General features: G+C 38.8%; 1 protein-coding gene across 13 annotated transcripts in view; it reads left to right on the top strand.

The window, feature by feature from the left end:
• LPP (LIM domain containing preferred translocation partner in lipoma) overlaps window positions 1-25,335 on the top strand; it is a 632,552-nt gene that overhangs the window by 261,317 nt on the left and 345,900 nt on the right. For all 13 annotated transcript variants that reach the window (XR_008997202.1, XM_036875183.2, XM_057501065.1 and 10 more), the window contains one exon: window positions 16,061-16,173. Coding sequence is in view for 12 of the 13 variants with exons in the window: in XM_036875183.2 (XP_036731078.2) it covers window positions 16,061-16,173 (113 nt within the window). In the remaining variant the exon portion in view is untranslated. The remainder of the gene's footprint in view (window positions 1-16,060; window positions 16,174-25,335) is intronic.

A 25,335-nucleotide genomic window follows, 5' to 3' on the forward strand; every position in this document is an offset into this window, starting at 1 on the left:
TGCCACATAGATCTCACAAAAACCCTGCACCAACATTTTTCATTCTGCTTATGAGATTCCAAGAGATGAAATAACTCTCTCTCGGCCTCAGCTGTGGTCTTTGTGGGCAGGTTTCTAGTCTTTCTGGGTTTCCTTATAGTCAACTTGGAGCTAAGGAAAGCAGTCTCACAGGGAGAGTTTGCAACTTCTTTTGTTGAAATTCTAGCTCAAACTTGGTGTTGAAAATTCCTTAACCTAATGTCCAATAGGTTTTTTTTTTTTTTTTTTGGTTATTGTCATTATGACATGTAGTATCAAGATGATAGTTGCAAAAAGCAAAGAACAATGCATATGGAACAAAATGGTACTATATTAAATAAAATATTTAAAAATACACAGATATATGATGAAATTTTTAGAAAATTTGTATTATGGAAAGGGTTTTGCTCTCATCTAAGCCATGCCCCCTGTGCTGATGAATTATGCTTTGAGGTTTATAGCACTGGGTGTACACTTCTTTATCTTGCCCGAATTGTGACCTCCCCTACTCCTCAAATAAAAAAATAAAAAATGTACACCTCCTAATCCCTGGAAACTATGAATATATTGGATTATGTGGCAAAAGGATGTTAAGGTTGCAGATGGAATTAAGACTATTCATCAATTAACCTTGAAATAGGGAAATTATCCTGGAGTATCTGGGTGGGCCCATTGTTGTCACAAGGGACCTCATAAGTGAAGATGGAGACAGAAGATGTCTTTGGAGTGATCCAATGTGAGAGAGAACTCAGCCTCTGCTGGCTTTGCAGATGGAGGAGGGTGGCCGCAGTCACGGAATGAGAGGGGCCTCCGGAAGTGGAAAAGCAAGGAACACAGCCCTGCCAACACATAATAGCCTTCTGATTTATGGAACTATAAGATAATAAACACGTTATATTAAACAGTTGTTTGTGGCAATTTATTGCAACAACAATAGAAAACTAACACATACAATATTATGTTGAAATCGTGTTTGTATGTCTGTTCTTCCCTCTCAGCAATGAATTTCTCAAGGGCAACTAATGTTGTCTTTAAAAAAAGTCATCTTAGCACCGTTCCACATTAAAGGGACGTAAAATTCCCATCAAACACAGGAGAGAACTAGTATTTACTGAGTGTGTAAGCACCGTCTGGTCTGCGCTGACCTAGTTACTGTGCCTTGAGCATTTTTCTTATTCCCTAGGAGCGCTGTTTAACCTTACTGAATCAGACCCTTCTCATCTGTAAAATGAGTTCAAGGACTAGATCAGCAAATTTTGCTGTATGTCCAGATAGAATATATTTTAGGTTTTGCTGGCCATGAGGTCTGCCAAAGGAATGTAAAAATAGCCATGGAAGTTAAGTTAATCACTAGCTGTGTTTCAATAAAACTTTATTTACAAAAGCAGGATATGGGCTGGATTTGGCCACTTAGCCATTACTGTTTGCTGAACGTCCTTATTCTGCTGTAATTCCTTTCTAATCTGATGATTTCATGAGTTTTTAAAGTTTACTACTGGTGTCAGTTAAGCCATGAAAGTGCCAGTAGGACCTGGAGGGGTAGTTCAAGTGATGAGATGGGTCTGTTTATCAGAAGAAGCATGATATTGCAGGCTTAAGTGCCAGAAAGGCCACTGCCACCAAGTCCTTGGCAAATGGACCCGGGACAAATGCTCTTAAGGATGAGACATAAGGAAATCCTTGAATGCCAAGGCTGAGCTCACTGAACTTGAGATTCAGAGAACTGGAACTACTGTTGGAGAAATAAAAGGGAGCAATAAATCCATTGACCTCAGAATGAAAGACCTTCCGAGGCAGCTGGCCAAATGAAGCAGGAGGAGGGGATGAGTTTCTCACTCAGCTAAATTATGTCTTTGGGCAGTCAGACCAGGTCGGCTAAAATAACAAGATGCCTGAATTTCTGCCGAGAACACGTCACTGAACTTTGGATTTGGGACTGTCATCCATCACATGATCTCCTAATGTGAGGGAGTGAAGAGAGCAGAGTGAATGAAATACAAGGGATGAGGTTTTTCTTGGAGTGCCTCCCTAGAGACAAAACTTGATTTTTTTAAGAGATTACTTTTTGAATTCTTTATTCTAATTCGAATAAATACTAGTTCATGGAAGATAAGCATCCAATTAGATTTGGAGGCCTTTTCAGCTTTGTTACCAATCGGGACCTGCCCATTGTCGATGTGAGTGTGTGGATTTATCGGTCAAAGTGGGCAAAGAAGAACCGTGCAGAATGAAGCAAAGGGCATTAGCGTTTTGGGATGTGCTTGTTTGTGCTTGCAGTCATGGTGGCTGTTGTTTTGACTTGGCTGTTTCACTGGATTTTGAGGACAAAACTGACCTCTTTGATTGATTTGTCACAATAGCTGTTTATGCCTTGCAAATTGTTCAAGAACAGTTTGTTCATTAAAAAAGAAGTGACCTGGTAATATTTCCAGACCCAAGGAAATGTCGAGTTAATCAGTTGCAGAAGGACTTGATGTGCCAAGTTAGTACCACCTCCAGGCTTCTTAGTGGTTCCTTTCCAAGATTTCTAAACATTCCAAGGAGAGCACAATATTTGTTTATTTGGCTGCTGGTCCTTCATTTTGCTATTGTTTTAGTTTTACTCTTATATTTTTCTTTCTCTGTCTCTCCCTCTCTGTCTCTTTCTGCTTTTACCCTTAGCTCTTTGAAACAATTTTATGTGAAGAGCCATATTCAGAATACAGCACATATAATTGAATAATTATATTTTGTATTCCAGTTTCTAAAAGTGAAGATAGCCTTTATGATTGTTATATAGGGAATCACCTCACAAAAAATAATTAATTTTTGTGTAGGACATTCTGATTTTAAAAGTGTTCTTAAATATATCTACCTTGTCTATACAACTGTGGGCAGTACAAAAGGCTAAGGTAGTCACTGTCCTTCCATAAACAAAGAAATTGAGGCTCAGAAGTTCATGATTAGATCAAGTTAACACAACTAATAAATGGTTCAGGTGTGACTAGGAGTGATGTACCTTAATACTATAGTGTCATTTCTGTTTATATATCTAAATCACCTGAGTCACTGATTAAGCCAAGATCATGTTCCATTTATAGAAATCATCTCCATGGGGATTTTCATTTGAGTCTCTGTTTTTAATCTTTCAGTCTCTCATTCTCTCTTTCTATCTCTCTCTCTCTCTCACACACACACACACCTCCCACAACCACACACACACTTAAACGCCACATACATACACTTATTTTGAAATTGATAGCCAATCAGTTTCTTCCTTTGAAGAATAATTTATTTGGCTAGGATACAACTTTTGATTGTCAAGAATTCATGCATATACTTACTTGGCAAATATTTCCTTAACTCTTCTTCATCTTAACTCTAAGGCATTGAGAGAGGTGCTATTGGGCCAGAGTGGTGAATTATACAAGGAATGCACGATGCAGTAAGGCAAATGGCCTCTGGATTCTCAACAAGAGATGCCCTGAAAGTGCTCTAGGGATGCTGCAGAGGTTGAGAGGTGGGAAGGTGCCTTTGTCAGGGGGAGCCAAGGAAGGCTGTGCAGGTTTGGCTGGTGACCTGGGTCTCCAAGAATAGCTTGGATTCCAATGTACAGACATGGTGGAGAGGGTAGTCCTGATGGAGGCAAAGGCGTGAACAAATTCTTGGAGTCAAGGCAACAAGGAGAAGCAGTCAGACACATTATTGGGTATGTGGTTTAATAAAAGTTAGCACTCTGATGAGCCAAACTTCCAGATCTGCTGTTGGCAGCAGTAATCTCAAAGAATGTACACTCACCAGGTCATTCTGGAAGAGTGTAAGGTGAAGCAAGCTTGGTCACTTTCTTGACATTGCCTTTTCAGAAGCCCCTCCTGTTGTAAGGTTCTGCCTGTCCAGGATGAGGTACTGTCAAGCCTTTGGAAGCCCCTAACACTCCCAAACCATCATTCCCTAGAACTCCAGTGCATTGCCATGGACTCAATTGGTCATATACCTGAGGGCTTATTTCTGGGCTCTCTACTCTATTTCATTATTCTGCATGTCTGTCCTCATGCCTGCACCACACTGTTGTGATTACTGTAGCTTTGTAGTGAGTTTTGAAATCAGGAAGAGAGAGTCCTTCAACTTTGTCCTTTTTCAAGATTGTTTTGATTATTTGGGGGCCAATGGAAATTTTCAGTCTGGCAATAGTGCATAAAATTAGTTGGAAAGGACCAGGGTGGAAGAATGGGAACCATTTGGGCTGTTCTGTAAGTGAAGATATGAGGTAACTAGGCATTAGGCATTTTGGTGGCAGTAGAGGTGGAGAGGAGTAAATGAATTTGAAAAAATTGGTAAAATTTACTATAGCTTACTGTATTTTGTGACTATGGATAGAACCAAAAATGAGAAAATGGGTTTCTCCCAATCTTTGTGGTTGGGAGAATTGCAATGAAGTAGGTAGGACGATAGAGGACACGGGAGATAAGGTCTATTGGTTGGGGGTATCTGAATTTAGTTTTGAGCACTGAGTTTGAGATTCAGGTGTAAATGCCCACCTGTCAATCAGAGATGGGGACGTAGAATGAGTTGTCATGATTATTCTGGGTCTTATGTTTTTTATAAATGTTGTATTCATTTAGAATTGCTTTTTTAATGTAATGCATTTATGGTTTCCATGGTGGCAAGAGCCAAATAGAAGGCAGTGGTTGCAGACAGCAGCAAGGATGGAACTCTAGTTAATGGTAATTTCATGAAGCTTCTGTGCCTTGCCTTGCTAAGGGCAAACAGAATGCTAGATGCTGTTGACATGTGTTTTATTTTGAAGTGACTGTTATAACTAAGGTCTCAAATCCTTAGCCTTGATCTCTTGGAGCCTAATGTTCCTGTTCTCCAGCTGAGAGAGACTAATTCACCATCTTGTGTTGTAAACACTCACTCATTTTAACTGATTACACCTCCAATGATTCTCAAATCACTAAAATTACTAATTGCTATTCCTTACACATCAAAGAGTGAATCCTGAATAATTAACCCCAAATAAAATTAGATGAATTGGCCCTTTTAATTAGAGTCCCTGCTGCTGTTTGTTCTGAGCTTCCTTTTCTTACTGTTGAGACTTTTAGAATGATTAAAACTGTTTAAGACTTAAACAGCCAGTGACCTTTTAATACAATATAAATCCATGAAAGCAATATTTCAGCTAGCAGATGGTGAAGTAAATTTTTAGAGCAAGTACCTGTCAGCTCTAGTATGCCTTTGGAAAAAAAAAATGCATGCCAAAAAACAACCACCTTGAAATGAAATGAGTGTCTCCATTTGATTATTTTTAAAGCATTTATGCATTTTCTAAGCCTCAGACTTGATGAAATGGCAGAGTTGAAGGAGAGTGAGTAATGGCTGGCATCATTTTATATAAATAGTAACAAGAATTTCTCAGTGAAAAGAATTTGAAGTCATTTGTGCATAAAAGATGAAGACTGGAGAAATCGCAGAAAGCCCCTGGCCTCATCCCATCATTCTCATCCTCAAGAGTTCCCTGAGCCGGGGGAATGGACTCCAACAGTGGGAGAAAGGAAGCTTTATGGGATTTCACTGCTGGTGGTCATCAGACCAGGATTACTGGTCTATCCATGCTGCAGTCAGCCTGGATTTTGTTGAAGATATTTAATGTGTTCCTGATCATCTATCTCAAGTCTCTGTAAGAGTGAGATCTCGTTCTCTTCTTCACTGTCTTCGGAAGTAGTAGGGGCAGAGCAAGTTTCCTTATCATACCCAAAAGGTCTCAGTTTCTTACACTAAATCTGCCATATACTGTGGTAAATGTGTCCTCAGCTCGAAGTGAGGAGATTAGGGGACCACAGTGGATTTCTTGGTATGGTTCTACACTATTTGACTGTTTCTCCTTACTATGCTGGTCAAAAATATCTCCACCTATAAGATAGTTCCTGGACTAGGACAATGACTTTTTTTTTCTTCTGAAAATTTAAAAATAAATTTTGACTTCTCATTCTGAAATAATTTCAGTGACACAGTGAGGAAGAGTATGGAAGATTCTCACTTAACCTTTGTCTGATTTCCCCAATTGTTGGCATCTTACATCATTACAATACCATTACCAGACCCAGGTCATGAACACACTGACACACTACTATGTGCTAATGTACGGACTTTATCCAGAGTTCATCAGTTGTCCTACAAATACCTTCTTCTTGTTTAGGATCCTATCCAGAATCATAGGTTGCATTTAGTTGCCTTGCCTCCTTCATCTCCTTTAATCTAGAATAGTTCCTCAGTCTTTGTTTCTCACAGAAATCAGTGACTCTCAAGAAGGGCTGCACATTACGGTCATCCAGGGACCTGGTCAAGCTGCTTGTGCCTGGGGTCCCAACCTCAACAATTCTGACTTAAGAATTCTAGAGAGGCCTGGGTATGTGTAGTAGAAAAAAAGTGCCCTGTGAGATTCTGATTACACCTTCCATTGAAAGTTGGATCTCTTTCAACACTTCAAGTACTAACATTTTGAGATTCTGTCCATATCTCTCCTTTCTCATCCTTTATTTCCCTGTTCCTCCTCCATTCTTAGTTCTCCTTTATGGGAAGAGATCTGTCTCTCCAAAATTCAAAGGATTCAAAGGAGTTTCTAGATAGCTTGTGGGATACACTGTTAAGATCTGTCTACAAATCTTTAACTGCAGAAGAAAGCTCAAGGACAGTGCATATGGTTGTGGTGTTTCCAGAGGCTAGGATGCCCCCATAGGCAGGAGGTGACTTAGGGATGAGGATTCAGTGCCTGCTTCTTGAAACCATGCTCTCAGTAAGGTAATGTGTAGAAACAACAAAACCAACAGCAAATTGAGGGAGCTGCTTTAAGATTGGTGTTATTAACTGTTGACATCACGGAGGACGTATGACCCACCACTACTGTACTGTATTGACCTGTATTGAAAGGGGCAAAAAAATGCAAACATTAATTCTTTCAGAGTTTGATGCAGTTTAATATAATATGGATTTATAATAATAATGTTATTACTATTTATTATGTATCTCCTATGTTCTGTATATGTTCTATATAGAGATTAGTAAAGCAGGGATTCTGCCCTCAAGGAGCTTACAGTCTAGTAGGAGAAATAATAGATACGCAGTTAAACTTACAAAAGTTACCAGTTTAACAGCCAAGACCACAGAATCAGCATCCATGGTGTAAGGATAATTTTGCAGTTTATCAGGATCAGCTGATCATTCACTCATGCAGGTATAAATAGATCTTGGGATGGTTTCTTGACTTAGTCCACTGAATAAAAACTGTAGAATTATTTTAAAAAAAATCTATATAGAAATTAGTAAAACAAAGAGTCTGCCCTCAAGGAGCTTACGGCCTAGTAGGAGAAACAATAGATAAGCAGTTTAACTAACAAAGAACAGACTGTGTGCTCTAATAGAGCTCAATCAGGACAGAGCAACGTTTTGTCATTGAGCAGGATGGTTGACTCTATCTAGATACAGCAGTGGTGAAGTAACTTAAATGAGCCATTTAAAGTTTTTTAATTGTGAAACCACACTCTCTCAAGCTTCCTCTCTGTCTTGGGGAGAAAGGTAAGCTTCTGGCCTCAGTGGCCACCAAAGGGTGATATCCTGTCTCTATGGGAAAGGGTTATGTTTGGGATAGTCTCTCAGCACACTGGCATTTGTTTTCCAGCTTCTTTTTCCAGTGGTAAATTGAGATTTTTCTTTATTTTTCTGGACTGTTGCTTCATTCTCTGTCTGCAACATGGATTTTTAATTTTTATTTCATTTTTAATAAACAGAGAATTCTACTTTTTGGTAATGGGGTTGAAGATATCTAAATAGCTGGTAGAAAGTTGATGCTTAGGTTTAATTCATTGCCCTATTTACTTCGAATGCCCATCCTTGGAAGTCAAAATATGTGGTGTGGTTTGTTGTTGGGGTAGCAATTACCATGTTTTTATAAGACAAATGACCCTTGGTGGACTCAAAAATGACATTTGGTTTCAGTCCGTTTGCAGAACCAGACTGTCCTCCTAATTTCATATTATTTGAAAATCATTCAGTGTTTTCAAGTAAGAAATTGAATTTATTTTTCAAAAAATGGAAACCACTGTGAGTTGGAGAAATACAGCATGCTTGGATATGATGCACGAAGGTGTTTCACCTTAATGCAGACTCTTTATTTGCAATTAAATGTGAGAACCCTTCAACTCAGTGAGTGAGGGCCCAAAGATTCTGTATTAACTAAATGTGGTGTGAAACGGCCCATTTGGAAACGAGGGAGATTTCATCTACTTTAGGATAATAATTCTTCTTGCTTTTAATTTGAGAATCTCAGAGAGCATTTCAAGCTAAGTTATTTAGAAAGATGACAGAGACATTGGATTTTGGCTTGGGTAAATATAGTGATGCATTAAAATTAAACACTGAGTTTGAGTAGATTCCGAGATTCATTTCAAAGTATCCTCCTCTTGATTTTTAAAAAAATGTGTGCCTGCAATTCATTTTATTGTACAATAATTAAACCAAAAGGAGAAGGAAAAAAAAAAAACAATACTTGCCATCCCAAGAGCTATCCATAGCCATTGTTAGCATATAGATTTATACAAAAATAAGACCATGTTATGAACACTATTCAGTAGCCCACTTTTTTCCTTTCATGTTAATATATCAGAAACAGTTTTGCGTGTTCCTCTCCTAGATTCTCCATGACTCACTCCCTAACTAGATTTAGGTCTTTGTTCAAATACCACCTCGGTGAGACATTTCCCAACCTTTCTCTTTAAAATTGCAACATTCTTCCACCACCTAGCAATCCCTTCCTCTTCCTTGCTCTGTATCTTTATTTAGTACTTTGAAACTAAGTACATTTTATTCAGTTTATTTTTAAGTGTTCTCCTGATAGAGTGTAAATGTAAATTCCATGAGTGAAGCACTTTATTTATTTGTCTGATTTCCTCCTAAAGTCTAGAATAACACCTGACAGGTAAAATGCACTCAGTCAATGGATACCTAGATGTCAGATCTAGATCAACATCATTTTGATGGCTACACAATTTTCATTGTGTGACTGCAATTGCTTTTTTTTTTTTAACCAATATTTTATTAATGGGCATTCTGATTCTTTCTATTATATTTAATTGTAATGAAGAATTTTGAACATGCCACTGTGTGCTCTTCAGTTACTTCTTTGGTGGGATAATTTATTAGAAGTGGTATTGTTGTATCAAAGTGTATGCATATTTTTAAGGGTTTTGATAACTGTTGCCAAGTTTTCTTGAGAGACTTTTCTCTCTTACACTCTTACTTACATACACATTACATACAAGAGTGATGATTTTCCTCTACCATCATCAAGATTGTTGCATCACTATTTTGAGTATTAGTCCTTGCATTTAAATGACATTGCTTAGAAAATTAAGTGCCATCAGAATCAACAATATATATTTTTAGTTAAGCAGCAGAAAATAAAAATGGAAGGGGAATAGAAAGGTTAATTTTCTAATATATAAAGATGCATAAGATAAGCCTGAGCTTCAAAAATGTCTTGTGTGAGAATTAAAGAATTGGAGTTACCCTGTCAGGGTTGTGCATCTCACAAATGAAGATGTGCTGTTTAGGGGGAGGGGCGTGCTGTCACTCTTCCTGTGACAAGGAGGTCCAAGAGCCCCGAATGCCTGACCTTCCCATGGTGATTACCCCTTCTCCCAGAGACTTCTCAAAGGGGCCGCACAAAGAACGGGAGCGAAATGGGAACCCAGGTTAGCTCCATTTGTGCTTAATCTCTCTCCAGAACGGAGGTGTGTGGTCACCCTGAGATGGTGTTGTGGGCTTTGAGGCTCTAGGAGCGGGTGGGCTTTTTCCCCTATCTCTGATAGGAACCACACATTTGGTAAATCAGGACAATTTCTTTCATAATTTTAGTTACAACCAGTGGATAGCAAGTATGTTGAGAAGACTGAGATGTGATGCATTAAGTGGAACCTACCCTCAATGGTTTCTTGACTTCTGCCATATCCCAGTATTTCCTGGTAGTGTTTAAAATCTTATTCAGCTTAGCATTTGCAGATGACACGTTTCTAAGTACTGAACATTTCTCTTTGTTTTGTGTGTGTTATTTTAAAATTATAAATGGATAAAATAATGACAGGTTAAAATTTTATATAATAAAAAGTAACTTTCTTTTCATTCTTGTTTCCCATTTGTAAAATTCAGCTGCTTCTTAGGGGGGGTTTGCTATTAACAGTTTCTTGGGAATCCATTTCAAAGGCACTCCATGAAAAACATACATATATATGTTATCACGCAAATAATACCATTAGACATGCTGTCCTAACCGTGAAGCTTTGTTTTAAAAAATATGTCATTCAGTGTGCTTTCTGGTTTAGTTTCCTTTTTGGCACATGGATTTTACTTCAAGAAAATGCAGGTGAGGGTGAAATTGTAAGTAAAGTCTTCAGTTGCTTGGTTTCATAACAAGTTGTCTCTAACCTATGAGGAGAATGCTGCAGCTGTGACAGAACTGTCACCTTACGGAGGTGGCCGCTCCTGTTACGTTTGTGTCATCTCACTTGCCCTCTTCACTCAGCCTTCTGCAGAGAGCCTCATCATCTCAGATCTGATCTCTGCAGAGCGGACAAGTTTAGGCTCAGTTGTCCTCTTACACATAAATGAAAAGAAACAAGAGTTGTCATATATCATGTAGACATTGTACATGTCATTTAAATGTAATTTAGCTTAGCGGTGTTCACACTGTAGGGGGAGACCCACTTATGGGTCACAGTAACTTTACTGGCCCACAACTAACACTTTGTAAATTAGTAAACATGACAGATGTTTTCAGTGTGCATTACTCGCAGTTGAGTAAGAATTCATGAAACCCTTGTTTCAGGTACTCACATACTGATTTATATATGTCCAGATAGCAGCATTGCATCATGATTTTTATAAAAGGTTATTTCTTTTTTATGGATTGTGGCCAAAAAAGGTTCAAAGTCAATCCACAGAGTGACATCATGATGTGGGTATCATTGTCCTTGTTTAATGGGTGAGGAAAATGGAACCTGAGGTGCTAGCACTGACTCTTCTGAAAGATAGGAGATAGCTGGGATTTGGTTCTTATGTTTTCAGACTTGAATTTGATACTGTTTTCTTTCAAACATGTTTCCTTTCTCTACTGGTTACTATTAATGGAAAAAGAACTGTCTTTACTTGAAGCTTACCATTTGGCAAGATAATTAAAATTTTTCACCTTTGTGTGTGTGTTCCAACCCAGTATCTTGTACACTCATAATTTAAATTCTTAATTTGAGGAGCTCTTAAGTGATTTTACTTATGCTTAACTTAATTTTAGATATTCCATAAACAATAAACAGTTCTCTACATTATAAAGTCCGAGAACCAACAGCTATCAGCTGGAAGAGCCCTAGAGCCATGTCACTCCATGAATCTATAGCAGTGTCATCTGGGAGCCTGTTAGAAATGCAGGCTTTCAGAACTCACCCTAGACTTGCTCAATCAGGGTCTACATAAAATGCTAGTGACTTGGACATTGATGTTTGAACAGCATCTAAAACATTAGGTCACTTTAAAATACCAGTTGATTGATTAAATGGTCCAAACCTTCTGCTAGGTGGAGGGGATTTAAAGATAAATTATGAGTGGGTTCTACTTGTTGGAACTTCAGTTCAACTAGGAGAGAATAACCATATATATACATAAATGCAGTCAAGTATTACAGATGCTCTAGATGACTATAGAACTGCATACTAGGCACAAAAGGGGTTGTTCCCTAATTCCCTGTGTGCGTGTGTAGGATTACATGGACATTTGGTGAAGAACAAAATGGATGATGCTTTTTGTTAAACCATCATAAATGAATCCAGACTTCATTGATGATCTAAGTTCATTTATTCTCTTAGGTTTTTCCACTTGAATCACACGTGACCAGTAATTTATCACCTTTGCTGGTAAATTCTTGTTATTTTTTCCCCTCTGATGGGGACCTTTATTTCATGAAGGGGTAAGCAAGCTCTGCGTTCAGGTCGATGCTTTTCATATATGCCCAACCCATGTTACAGCCCTAGTACCTTGCTCAGCAGTAATGCAGCTGCTATCAGGTAGCCATATCTGCCTCTCAGTGGCACTATCTTTTTACCTCTAGAATAGAAAAGATAGCTTGAGCAAGTACACATAGCTGGTTCTTGGTCGCTTTTCCCTACTCCTTTTTCAAGTTAATGGTATGCATAGCAGGCTATTTTGGGAAATAAGCTGGCGTAAGGTAGTGTTTAGAAATCAGGGATATAATACTTTCATTTGCCCAACTTACCCTTTAATTGCTTCATGTGCTTCCTCTGGCACAAAGCAGAAACCCTTTGAATATTAGCTGAATGGTTTGCAATCCTTGCTTGTCTCCAAGGCAAAGTGAGGATCCATTTCCAGCTCTGTATTTCACTAGCTGTGCAACCTTGAGTAAACTGCTTTACCCTGTAGTTGAGGGATAAAGGTATTTTGTGTGTGTGTGGGCTTTGGATGCTGGCAAAAAGGGTAGGGAGGGAAGTAGGCTTGTAAGCATGTGTCTGTGACCACACCACTTCTTCTAAGACCAGATCTTTCTATTTTAGATTTTATGTATCACTGGACTGCCCCAACTGCCTCATGGTGTGTTCCTTTTGGCTTGCCTGTTTGATTTTTCAATGCCCCTGTAATCCACAGGCTCTTGGAGTTACCTTTGAATTTCCCCGGCAAGCAGAGAGGGTGGGGAATGCACTAATGTGAGGTCCACAGCTTATCGTTACTAGTTGAGAGGTAGTGCAGCTGATTCTGAACTCTAGGGGGTTGCCACCTAAGCTTCTGAGCCAGATGTTTTAAAAAACTCTGCTGGAGTGAGAATGATCCCTCTCAGCTGTACACACACACACACACACACACACACACACGTAATTTTGTTCTTTACATTTTGCCATCTTCCTTAAACATGGACATTTTGCCTTCTCTCTTGAGCTGAATATGTTCTTACTGAAACTTAAAGGCATTTTCCTTTGTTACAAAATGATGAGCTGTAAGAATTCTCACAAAAGTTCTTAGCCTGATTTAAGATTCGTTATTAAGAGTTTTTCCACCCAACTATGTTGACTAGTTAAATTTCTTTCCAAAGGAGTCGTTTTCTGTCCCTTTATCGTGTGTGTTCTGGACATTTACCCATTCTTCCACTTAATTTTAAAATGTGAGCTCCACCCTACAGGATGCATCAAGAAGCCTATGATGGTAGAGCTTGAAGAACTGAAAACTTTGGTCTAGCTTAGTAACTGATCAAAAAAAAAAAGCAGAGAATTACTATGAAGTTATCACTAGGGCTTTTAAAAATCTGCCAAATCTTACCTAAAATAAACAGCCTAGATTTGTGAGTTTTTTATTTTCAGGTTATTTCTTAGAAAACACATTCCATGCCCCTTCTCTGTTCCTTTTCACCCTTCTGAGACTGCCATCAACCTGTGCTCCCTATGCATTTAATTTCTAGAACAGAATAGTCAAGAAGGGTTTGGTTGGAAGGGACATCAGAGAAAGGCAGTTGTACTTTTTATTCTTTAAGAATTTGGATTGTTCATGTGACTTTTTAAGGCCTCTGTTTCTACCTTTATATATGATGTTCAATATTTTGTTCAGTTCTGATACTATTCAGTGCTCTGACAATTCTCTGTGACAAAATAGAATATGGTGAAGTATAAGAAGGTGCTCAGAGATTCTCCTTTAAATTGGGTATGAAGAAACTTGAGTCCAGATTGAAGATTTGAACCTGAAAATTAGTATTTGAAAAGGAATTTGGTACTCAAGTCTTCATCAGCATCTTTTGCTTATCACTTAAGATCTCATAGTGAACATTCTTCTGGTATGTTATGACTTCTAAAGGCAGAAGAGAACTTGGTGACAAGTAAAAACTCCTTTTTACTTAATTTGGTGTTAAATATTTTTTAGTGTTATGTTGACCAAATCAAGGTCAAATTAGTTTCTCAATCCTGACTGTACATTAGAATCTCGGGTTTTGAAGGAATGCTGGCATGCGCCCCTCCCCATTCCCTTTCTCTCATCCCTAAGATTCTGATTAAAGGGAAGTGAGGGGGAGTTTGGGCACCAGTATTTTTAGGTGTGCTTCCCTACAGATTCTAGTATGTAACCAATGTTTGGATTATTGGAGTTAACAAAGGTGTATGAGCCATATCATCCTGACAAGGCCATGCATGGGCAGAGTGTGTCTCTAGATGTGCACAGCCAGAAGGGGAAGAAAAGTAAAAATATTTCTATACAACATAAGTCATTTAACCTTTCTATGGGTTCTAGAATAGGGATAATGTGGTACTTTGCTTAAATGAAGTGTTCTCAAAGTGTGATCCCAGGACAAATAGCATTGGCATCATCTGGGGACTTATTAGAAATGCACATTATCAGGCCCCACCCTAGACCTACTGAATCAGTACCTGCGGGGGTGCAACCTAGAAATCTGTGTTTTAACAGGACCTTTCAGAGTTCCTGATTCACTTTAAAGTTTGAGAGCCGTCAAAAGAGAATTGTAACGCTAACAGATAGCCTGTGAAAGTCTTAGCATACTGCTTGGTGCACAGTGACAGTCCAGAAAAGCAGCGCACTCTAAAGAAAATGTGTTTGGCTGCTTGGTTATGTGTAGGACCTAGATTTAACAACTGTTAACTACTCTTGCAACTCAAGGACTATTTACTTATATATAAAGCAAATGGAGCCCAAGTGAATCATCTCAAAGATGTATCAGAAAAACCAATCAAGACACCATCCTTCCACTGTGCAATTTAGACTCATCTTCTGAAGACCTAAGTTGTGATGCATGCTACTATCCAAAAGGAACTCCCTGAGTGGCAGAGACGGCTGCCCTATCACTAAGGGCTGCATAGCTGGGATGCAAGCAGAAGCTACTTATCCATAAAGAGTGGAGATTGTTTCCCTAAGACATGGAAAATTCTGTTCTTGAAAGGAAAAGGAGAAATAGAAAATCTTAAAAAAATAAAAAAGAGATGATTCCTTTTCCCAGCAGAATTTCTTGTAGAGAGTATTTAGAAAGATTTCATAGCAGGAACACATGGGGCTCTTGGGTACACATCTGCCCCACAGGTCTTAGAGATTAGGTGCACCCTTCTCAGAATTCTCACTTCAGTGTGCTGTTGCTGGGGTTTCTTGATATGCCAAACCCTCATTGCTTCTCCCTGTTTTGTGTATCAGATGTTTCTTATTCCAGTTTCTCCTAATCTGTCTTGCATGTACTTTTGGATTAGTCTTTAGCAAATCATATTGTAACCAAGTGTTCCTTTCTCAGAAATGCTTGCTAGATCCCCACTGCATGCATGATGAAAGTTATACTGCTGGCTAGGCATGTTAGCTTCTCATGAAAAGCTTATTTTCACCATTGCTCTTATTTTTAATATAACCCACTGATATTATTTAGTATCCCTATGTTTATACTATATTGTAACTTGCTCTTTATTCTGTAGGCCCTGAATTTTTTTACCTGTCTTTATTCTTTTGCCTCTCTGCCTAGGGTAGACTTGCTGTTTACATTGTAATTTTCAGGGGTAATTAAATGCTCCAGTAAAGCCTTTCTTGTTCTTCCACCTGTACATAAACTTTCCTATATCTTAACTTCCAGAGGAGTTGTTTGTCCATTTCAATACATCTCATCTTGTATTATTCTTACTTGAATATATACTTTTTCCTCCTCTGCTTGATTGAAACTTGATTGAGGTTAGATACCAAATCTGATAGACCTCAGTAATCTACCACCCAAGCACCTTCCTTGTTCTGGACAAATGTACTCAGCCTTCTTGACTAGCGTTTCTGTCACTTCAAAGTATCAAATCTAGCCCTCAGTCTTCTGATAGTTAAGGCTACTAATTAAATGGAGAACTAAAATAGGGAATCGTTGCTGTACCAGACAAGAAATTATATGTCAAAGCCAATTACAAAGAAGTAAAATGCTAACAAGTACATATTTTTTAAGAGTACTGTAAAATTTCTTGCCTATTAACTTCCTTTGTGTATTTCCTTTCCATAGGTGATTTTCTTCCACCCCCACCTCCACCTCTAGATGATCCCATTGCTCTTCCATCTGGCTCTGGAAACTTCCCTCCTCCACCACCCCTTGATGAAGGTGCTTTCAGGGCACAGGTAAGATTTGAGGTTGAAGTCATGTTTATTAGCAATGCTAGGAAGCTCATGAATTCAGCGTTTGTTTCTGTGGTGGATAAACATTTATCCAGAGCCAAAAAGAGAGCTTCACAACTCACAAAGAGCTAAGGTACTTTAATGCAAAATGTCCAACTCAAGCTTCTCAGCGTTCTGCTGGCTTGCCCTCTGAAGCCCTGGAAATCCTTTTACCTACTAATTTTGTTTCCAAACTGAAACCCATTTTTTAGGAAAGCTCTTTGAGAAATCCACATTTTCTTGTTGTCCTGAGGATACACAACTGTACTTTTTATTGCCCTTTTCTCTATTCTCAAACATTGCATTCTACATGAGTAAGGCTGATACCTTAAGGCTCTGGTTGATCACTGTGAGTCCTAATTGGTCAGTAACATCTAGCAAAAGCAACAACTAACATCTTTAGGGATTTTTCTTCTGAGGTCAAGGATGCACATTATAGTATACATTGATTATGGGCAACTGTGGTACTCTAATGAGTGTTGATTACAAAGTAACTCCTGGCTAAAGCCAGAGCCACATTAGACATAGTTCTTGGCCTGTGATCACATAGGAACAGTGGTGACGCACTGCCACCATTTAGGCAGCTAAATGCCATTCAAGACAGGAAAACTAACAAAGTCATAGAATTGTTGTAGTGTTTTACTGGTGATGGTGCTATTACAGATATGTTGAAGATAAAAAAAAAACAACAAAAACAAACAGTCCTAACCTTTTAGAGAAACATCAGCAATATTTGTGGATGAAGTAGAATAGTTCCTGATATTTGTTTCAAAATTACAAGACTAGGGAGCTACTGAGTGAGGAGATAGTGAAACAAGATTAGTTATGAGTCGATTATTGTTGGATGCATAGAGGCTCATTCTATTATCCAGTCTACCCTTATGTATACTTAGTATTTCCCATGATATGTTAAAAAGAGGAAAATCCACAGGAAATAACTGCTTAAGTGGTTCAGTTCATTTCTGGCTTTCTTTCTCCTGAATTTCACGTTGGAGGAGACAAAGAAAGAAATGATTCATTCAGCAAATATTCTGTGTGCCTGTGTGTGTGCCCTTTGGGAGCTAGGAATTTTATAGCAAAAAAGACAGGACTGTGCCCTCATGAAATATGTTAGTGAAACTAGTGGACCTAACAAAACACATACCTTACAAAGTACATTGGAATGAGATAGTGTTGAGGGTCGGGAAAGGGAGATGGATATGGCTTATCTAGGGCAGGCATGGTCAAGAAGGCCTCTGACCTAAACAAAGACATGGAGAAGAAGAGGGGGAAATGAGTCATGTGGAGTTCTTGGGGACTGTATTTTCATAGAGTAGATCTTAAGTAATAGACAAAGCTTTTTATGTTATTGATCTGTTGAAAATAGTGAGTTCCAGTTATAACCAGTGAGATCCATCCAATTGAACTGGAGACTAGGTTTTTAAAGGCTATAAAAACATTTTATGTCCTAGGCATTTATGTTACATATTTCCCACATTTTATCTTTCTATAAGCTAATAAAATCAAGGAGTAGGTGCCAGTAATGGACAGGAGTCCTACAAAGTTTATATTTATTTTATGCAACAGACAGAACCCTTGGCAAATAAAAATAATGATTGATTTTCCTTATTTTTAGTCTTTTTTTAAATTAACAATGAAAAGAAATAATACCTTAAAGTGTGTCTTTTATATACATTTACTTTTATTTTGTTGAGATTGATTCTTTGCATATTATTTATTGTACATAATTAAAAACTTAGTCTACTTGCTTTCATGGGTTGTTATGGAAACTACTTCATTGTATTTGCAATCTTTAGTTCTAAAAAGTTTGTTTGACCTCATGATAGAAGACTCATATTTGAATACTAGCTGAGCAAGCTTATTCTAGCTGGACCATTTTGAGCAGGTCACAGTAAATCCCAGTTTTCTCATAATTAAAAATAGGGTAACTGTATTTATTTCTAATAATTAAATGAAATACAGATCTATTTGAAATGGCTACATAGATATTTTGCTGTTGCAATTATTAATGTATAAAAATAACAGTGAGAATAATAAGAAGGCTTCATCCAAGGGTTTCATTTAATTAAAAATCATTCAAATATGGGGCTTTCACACACAGTTCCTGTCTTTTTCTATATGAGCGTTGTCCTTGTAACTAAACTGAAACCATGACTTTGTTTTTGAAAAGGAAGGAAATAAACAAAAAACCAGTTGCCATGTTGGCTTATGTTCTCTGCAAAACAGAAGAAAGATGGATAAAAAATAAAATAGAGTTTGCCAAATGGAAAAGGACAAATCTGGTAGGAGAAGCATGTTATTCTTGAATATATAGAAGTTGTTGGCAAGTTCAAAAGAGAAAAGGCATGCCCTCCCCTGTGTGGTGGTGATGAGATGTGACAGTGGCTTGGCCTTGCTCTGGCCATATTTGCACCACCTTTAGATACAAACTATAATGGAGCCTAAAGTAATATAATCTTTGGAGACAATTTTGCACTTTTTCCTCTAAGCCATGGTAAAACCTCATGCTGCTGAGTCCAAATTATAGCTGGTAAATGTGTGTTTTTATGTAGATGTCTGTTCATGTTTCCAGCCAAATTTTCAGGTCAGAGCCAAAGAATGTCTACCAAGTACAACTATAAGAATTATAAGATTTTCAGAGCTTGGAGATCACTTAGACCATCCCTGGTGCCAGGCATCTAGTTACAACCTTTTCAAGTACTTGCTAAGTGAATTAATTCCCTTTCTTTGCAAATAGGGAAACTGAGACCCAAGCAGGTATAAATCCCGTAGTTTCTGACTCTTACTGAATGTGAGAAATGTTGACTTCTGGATTTGTCCTTCTTCTGCTGTACTGGATGGCCTATGCACATGGTTTCTCTTTAATCCTCTATCAGCCTGTTAGGCACTGAGGCTCAGAGGAGGGGTTACATGCTTTTATTGGAAGGACCAGGTACTGCTGGAGTCTGCTGGGCTTTGCGTTTTTTCCATATGCTGTACATTTTTTTTTCGTTGCAAAAGGCAAATAAACATTTAGTGTCAAGAATTCTTGTTTTAAGAATTTTCATTTTTATGGGAAAAATGCATCTTGGAAAACAAGTTAGGTCTTTATCTTTTCTGTCAGTATCATTTGAGCTCAGTGCCTATGAGGTTTTGAGTGACCATTTAGCAGTCATTTCATTCATTCCTTACTCTTCATTCACTCTAAGTTGAGTACCTTCTATAATTCAGGCACATATACGGGGGATTATAGCTTTCAAACTTTGCATCCTGGGTCTAGTGCACTGAATCTCAGCCTTAGGACAGCCAGCTTTGTTCTGACCTGATGCCACAGTGGTAATTTCTTCCAACTTCAGCCAATTGATGAGCAGGTATATAGCACTGCTTAGAGTAGTTTCAAAAGGGGAATAATCTAATAATTAATGAATTTCAGGTTTTCAAGGAGATTAAAGATCATAATTCAGGTCCCTTTTGGTAGAGTCTCTTTTTTTTTTGTCTATTTTACAAAATATGTATGGGTGACTATTATCAGCGAGGCAACGTTGCAGGATAAGGAGATGGATCACATGCATGACCTCCGAATCAAGTTGGAAGATGTGTGTGTGTGTATATATATATATATATATATATATATATATATGTCTTAAAGTGTCCAATGGCAAATTATGCCTTAGTCATCATGCTTTGATCAGAAGCACAGAAGCACAATCTTAAGTCCCATGTTATGGTACCAGGTGGGGGAAATCAACTAACTATGACTGGAGATCTACAAGAAGAATTCTTGGAAACAATTTCAGTTGAACTGAACTTTGAGGGCTGGGTAGAACCTTAATTTTCATATGAGGGGATGGAATTTTCATAATAAAGTAAGAAGAAACAGAGGAAGGAAAACACAAAATAGGTGTGCTAGGCATGCATTTCTGGCTGTGGATTTTGGCCTTTACTCTGAAATCATTGACAGTTTATTGCAGATGTTTGTTATTTTAACTATAAGGGCGACATCCCCAGACCTGCAGTTGGCTGCCACGTGGCACTTGTAACATACCAGAAGGTGAAACGTGTTGTGGGAAACCCCATGCAAACAACTCTGAGTTGTCTGGTAGACTTCCGTGAGCTCCTCTGGGACTTAGCTGCTGACACCTGATGGCTTTGAGTTCAGGTGCCCAAAATGTAACTTCCTCTTTTCGTGACATCTTTACTTGACTTTTCTTTGTGACTCCCTGTTGGTACCTCCTGATCTGCCTCTCTGCTGTGGCTCAGTCCTGTGGCCTGCTTTTCCTCACATGCTCTCCAGTGACTGCACGCTTCCAGTTTCCATCTCTTCTTTCCACTCATCCAGGCCACGTGGCACATTTGCTGCTGTAACCCAGGTCCTCCACCTCAAGAACAGACCATTGTGTCCATCCCTGTTTACTCCAAGAGTCAAAAACTTATTTCTCTTCTGAACTGAAATTCATCCCCTTGTGATTTCTTCACAATGACTTTCTTCCTACCCTCCTAGAAAATTATGTACATTCAGATGAACTTCAGGACAGGAGAGCAAGAGGTGATTTATGTCTGCCCCAAGAGGTTGATCAATAAAGCTACTGAAAGAGGTAACTTTTCTGAAGAGTAGATGAGAACAGTGTAATGTGAGCCATACACTCAACTTGGGGAAATGCCCAGAGTTAGTTAAAAAGGGAAGGAAGAAGAGAAACCTCTGAAATCATTAATGGTCTCGTCTTAAAGTCAGTCTCAAAACTTTGTAGGCCAACTCATTTCTGTTCTTGTGAAAACAACTTCAAAGCTCATATATGTGTATGGTGAAGGGCAGATTATAGTCACATATACACTTACTCATTTTATGTATTTATCAACAATAATTTAAAAATCTATTGTGGTTTTAGCAGAACTGGTGCTGGAATCTGTGTCTGGTGACCCTTAATCTAATACTATCATGGTCACAGGTGTGGAGTGACAGAAATTTGCTTGTAGACAGAGAGCTCTGGCCCACAGCCATGGCCACGCTCATTCACTAACTCACAGAAATAGGCCACGGGACCTACTTGACATTGTTTGGACACACTTGTCGTAGAGATCATCCCTTCTGCTGCCTGGCAGTTGGGTGAGAAAGGAGGAGGCTGGGTAACAAAGGAGATCCAAGCTATAAAGATTAAGAGTCGAGGAAGTATGCAAAACCAAAATGCTTAGCAAAAGCTTTCACCCACTCTGAAATGCTTGTCCTTTCTGTGCAATGAGAATATAAGAATGTCTTGGTCCATGAGAACATACCATGGAGTGGTCGAGATGCTTATTTCTTCCTGGCCCTTCACCTTGTTTCTTTGGACCTTAGTGAGCTGGAGCTGATTTGTAGGGCTGACTGTGGCCTTGGCAATACCAGCAGCAGTGGAAGTTTACTCCACGATTATCTCGCCGTTTTCTGTTTGGCGTATGAAGGTCAGATAATGATAGCAGGGCTGGTAGATTCTTAGGCATTTCGCTGGCTTGAGTCAATGCGACTTTCTAGAAGCGAATGTCAAAGTTTTCCTGTTCGCCTTTCGCTATGAATCATCCTCTGATTGGGTATTCAGATGAGAAAAGATATTTTTGGTGCTGAGGCATAAAAACTTCTTTGAAAGTAACAGGCCTACAGCCAAGAGGGGGTATTCCAATATTTCATTTAGCCATTTGAACCTTCTTCGTGGAATGTTATAGTTTCTCCTCTGCAAATTTTAAGACCCTGTTTAAAGAGGTAAACCTTTTCCCTAAGATCAATAGTGGAGTATGTGTACACAGACTCATTCACCCTTATCGACCCAAATACCACCGCCACCACTACCTTGAAATAATCTGGGGCACATGCATGCTCTCTGCAGTGAAAGATTGGTTAATCACTGGACAAGAGCAGTCGTCAGGGGAAATTAGTTGTGGTCAGTTACACTGTATGTTGGGATAACCAATGGGGTTAGGTTTGCTTTAGCTCCCGGGTTCCTTTAAAGGGAGTAATGACAGTATTTACATATTTCAGAAAATATCCTTAGCCCAAAGTTAAGTGAAACTGCAGTTGTTTTTTTTTGTGAGTCAGGGGAAGTTTTTATCCCACTTTGTCACATCTTCCATCAAGAATCTTAGTGCTTTCTTCAAAGCTAAAATATATATTTTTTCTATACCTAAAAAAGTAATTCATGTCTTATCTAGTAATATAAATAAACCAAACAATATAGATGAAATATTTTCAAACATGTTTCTCTACCAAGGGAAACCTAGGATATGCCTATATACCCAGACCCCAAAATGTACACCAAATGAGGTTTGAGGATTCTTTTCCTGCCTGCTTAATCCAAAGGGTTATTAAAACAATTTGGAGAATGTGTTGTAATAGTTTAAATTTATAATATCTCTTTTAAAATAATTTGTTCTTACATTAAATTGCACCACCACATTATTAATAAACTATAACATTTTTTTCACTGTTTGTTGTTTGCTGCTTTTTTCTTTCTTTCTTGAATTCATCATCCTGATTTTTTTTTTTTCCTGTTGCGTACTTTTATAAAGTAATTTTTTTTCTTTTTTTGGAAAGACTGTGTGGACGATTTATTTCCTGAGTCCTTGTATACTGAAAATTACTTATTTTTGCTTTCATACTTGAGTCAAAGTTTGGCTGCAACTAGAATTGTAGGGTCAAATTCCCTTTACTTCAATATTCAATAAATATTTCTACACTATCATTTAGTGTTACTGTTGTCGATGAGAAATCTAATGACAGCCTGATTCTTTTCCCAATTTAGTAAATTTTTGTTTTGACATACACTGCTAGTTTCAGGCGTACAACACAGTGATTCAACAACTATATACAATCACAAAATGTTCACCTTGATAAATCCAGTTACCATCTCACCATGTCAAGTTTTATAATATTATTAACTATTTCCTATGCTGTTCCTTTCATCCCTGTGACTTATTTATTTTATAACTGGAAGCTTTATATCTCTTGATCCCTTCCACCTATTTCACGGTCCCTCCAGCCCCCTTTTCTTGTTTGATCTGTAAGCTTTATTTGTGGGATTCAGTGATTTTACTACCCTGGATTTAGACAGAGATCCCCTCACCTTCATCCCAATATTTCTGCTCAGCATGCAGTGAATCTGATTGTTCTGAGGAGTCAAATTTTATTTAGCTAAGGGAGATTTTCCTTGTTATGGGGGAAAAACATAATTTTTCACTTTTCTTTGTCTTTCTTATGAAATTCCCATTTTATGGTTTTATGTTTCTTCATCCTCCTTCCTGCTCACCTCTTTCCCTGGTCCTGTCATGTAGAAGAATCCCTGTTGCTTGCTTCCTTTCTTTGTAACCTTTGTAGTGATGGTCTGCTCTCCACATACAGATGCTGTATCCGCCTGAATTTGGGAGAAAATGTGGTTGGGGTCTCTCTGGATCTGCTGTTCTGGTAGAACTATCTAGCTTGTCCTTTGAACTTTGTCTTTTATCTGGATCAGGGACATATAGTCCTTTAAATAGCAGTGTGGCCACAGAGTGGGTATTTGCATCCAGTCTTCACCCTGTGTGTGTCCTTAGGGGAGGCAGGCTAACACAAGGGCTTCCACTAGATGGAGAGACCAAGAGCAGAGCAGCAAGCTTCACCTCAGACCTCAAGGTTACTTGTTAGTCGTGAGGATCTGTAGACAGTTAGCAAAGGCCCTCTGGCACAGGCCATGCCTATGTGCCAAGTGAGGGCTGCCACGGGCAGTGGGGTGGTCTCGGGATGAGTTCCCCAGTTTTCTTCTTATCCTTTCTCACAATTTCTCCATCCAGGCCTTTCAGTGCTGTGCCATGAGGACTGTCAGGGAATGTATCTAAGTACTTAATATTAGAAAGGGTCGCTTCAGTAAGTGTTTTCACTGCTGTTTTTACATTCCATACCCCAAATATCCTTCCCCAGGAGGCTTCTCTACCCTCTCACCCTTTCTGTTGTGGCATCTGGAAGTCAGCTCAGATATTGCTACCTGCTGCTATTTATCTCAAGCTCACCCCCCTGACCTTGAGGGCTCCCACACAGAAAAACCTGCCCTGGTTGCATCATCTTAAGCCAAGTAAAGCTTCAGGGGCATCATAATATGATGGCTAACATGGCAAGTGCTGGATCCAGACTGCCTGGGTTCACATTGGCTTCCCATTCTCCAGCGGCATGACTATGGCCATGATATTTAACCTTTCAATGCCCCAGTTTGCTCTTCTGTAAGATGGGCATAATCACTGAACCTACTTCCTTGCGGTGAGGTTTGAAAGAGACGAAGAACATAGAGGACATTGCACCTGCCTGCCATATCCTAAGGCTTAGGAAGTGTTTATTGTCGGCACTATTGGGGTGCCTGTGCAGGCCTCTGTGGCCTCCGTGCTGTGTGGCTGTCCCTTGGTTTGCACTGAGCCTCCTCAAGGTTCACCAGTGATCCATCCCTCACTTTATGTGTTTGGGGATTTTGAGTCTTTTTGCTAAAGAAATACTCCCACAAACTCCCTCTGCAAAATGAGTGATTGAATTAAGTAATGTTTTAGATTTCTCACAACTCTCAAATTCAATGCCTTAGCAGTACAACATAACCTCTTCAAACTTCATAGTGGTTTACAAATTGCAAAATACATCATCTTGATCTTCAGGACTTAAAACACAAATATAATTTAACAACAGCAGCAAAGGCCTAAAGAGCTGAGGCAACTTGTTTGGCTGTCACAGCTAGTGTCATGGGACATGGCACTAGATACATTTTTAAATGGCCAGAAACAAAAGCAAAATGCATTTTGGGGACTTTTAAGCCTCTTGGCTGAGTACCAATTCCCTTACAAATGAGAGAAGGCAGCTCATTTTAAATTCTCAAAAAGCAGCGGAAGTCATCAACAATATGTGCTCATGGCTAGTGGCCAGGGGCCACCAAGACAGCTTCCTTTGTAATTCTTTAATGGAAATAAGCCCATCTCCCATCTCAGCCTCGGGCATATTCGCTAACAATGCCCTCATTACAGATTGTGCACCACGTACTTCTTATCCCTGGATTTGGTGAGGAAGCTCTGTAGAGTTTACAAATCCTTTAGTCCCTTTTTAATTTACATAATCCACTCAGCGTGGCAACAAAACAACTTGATTTGAAAGAAGGGCTAAAAAAGGAGAGTCTA

This window comes from Manis pentadactyla, chromosome 1, assembly GCF_030020395.1.
Source record: "Manis pentadactyla isolate mManPen7 chromosome 1, mManPen7.hap1, whole genome shotgun sequence".
NCBI lineage: Eukaryota > Metazoa > Chordata > Mammalia > Pholidota > Manidae > Manis > Manis pentadactyla.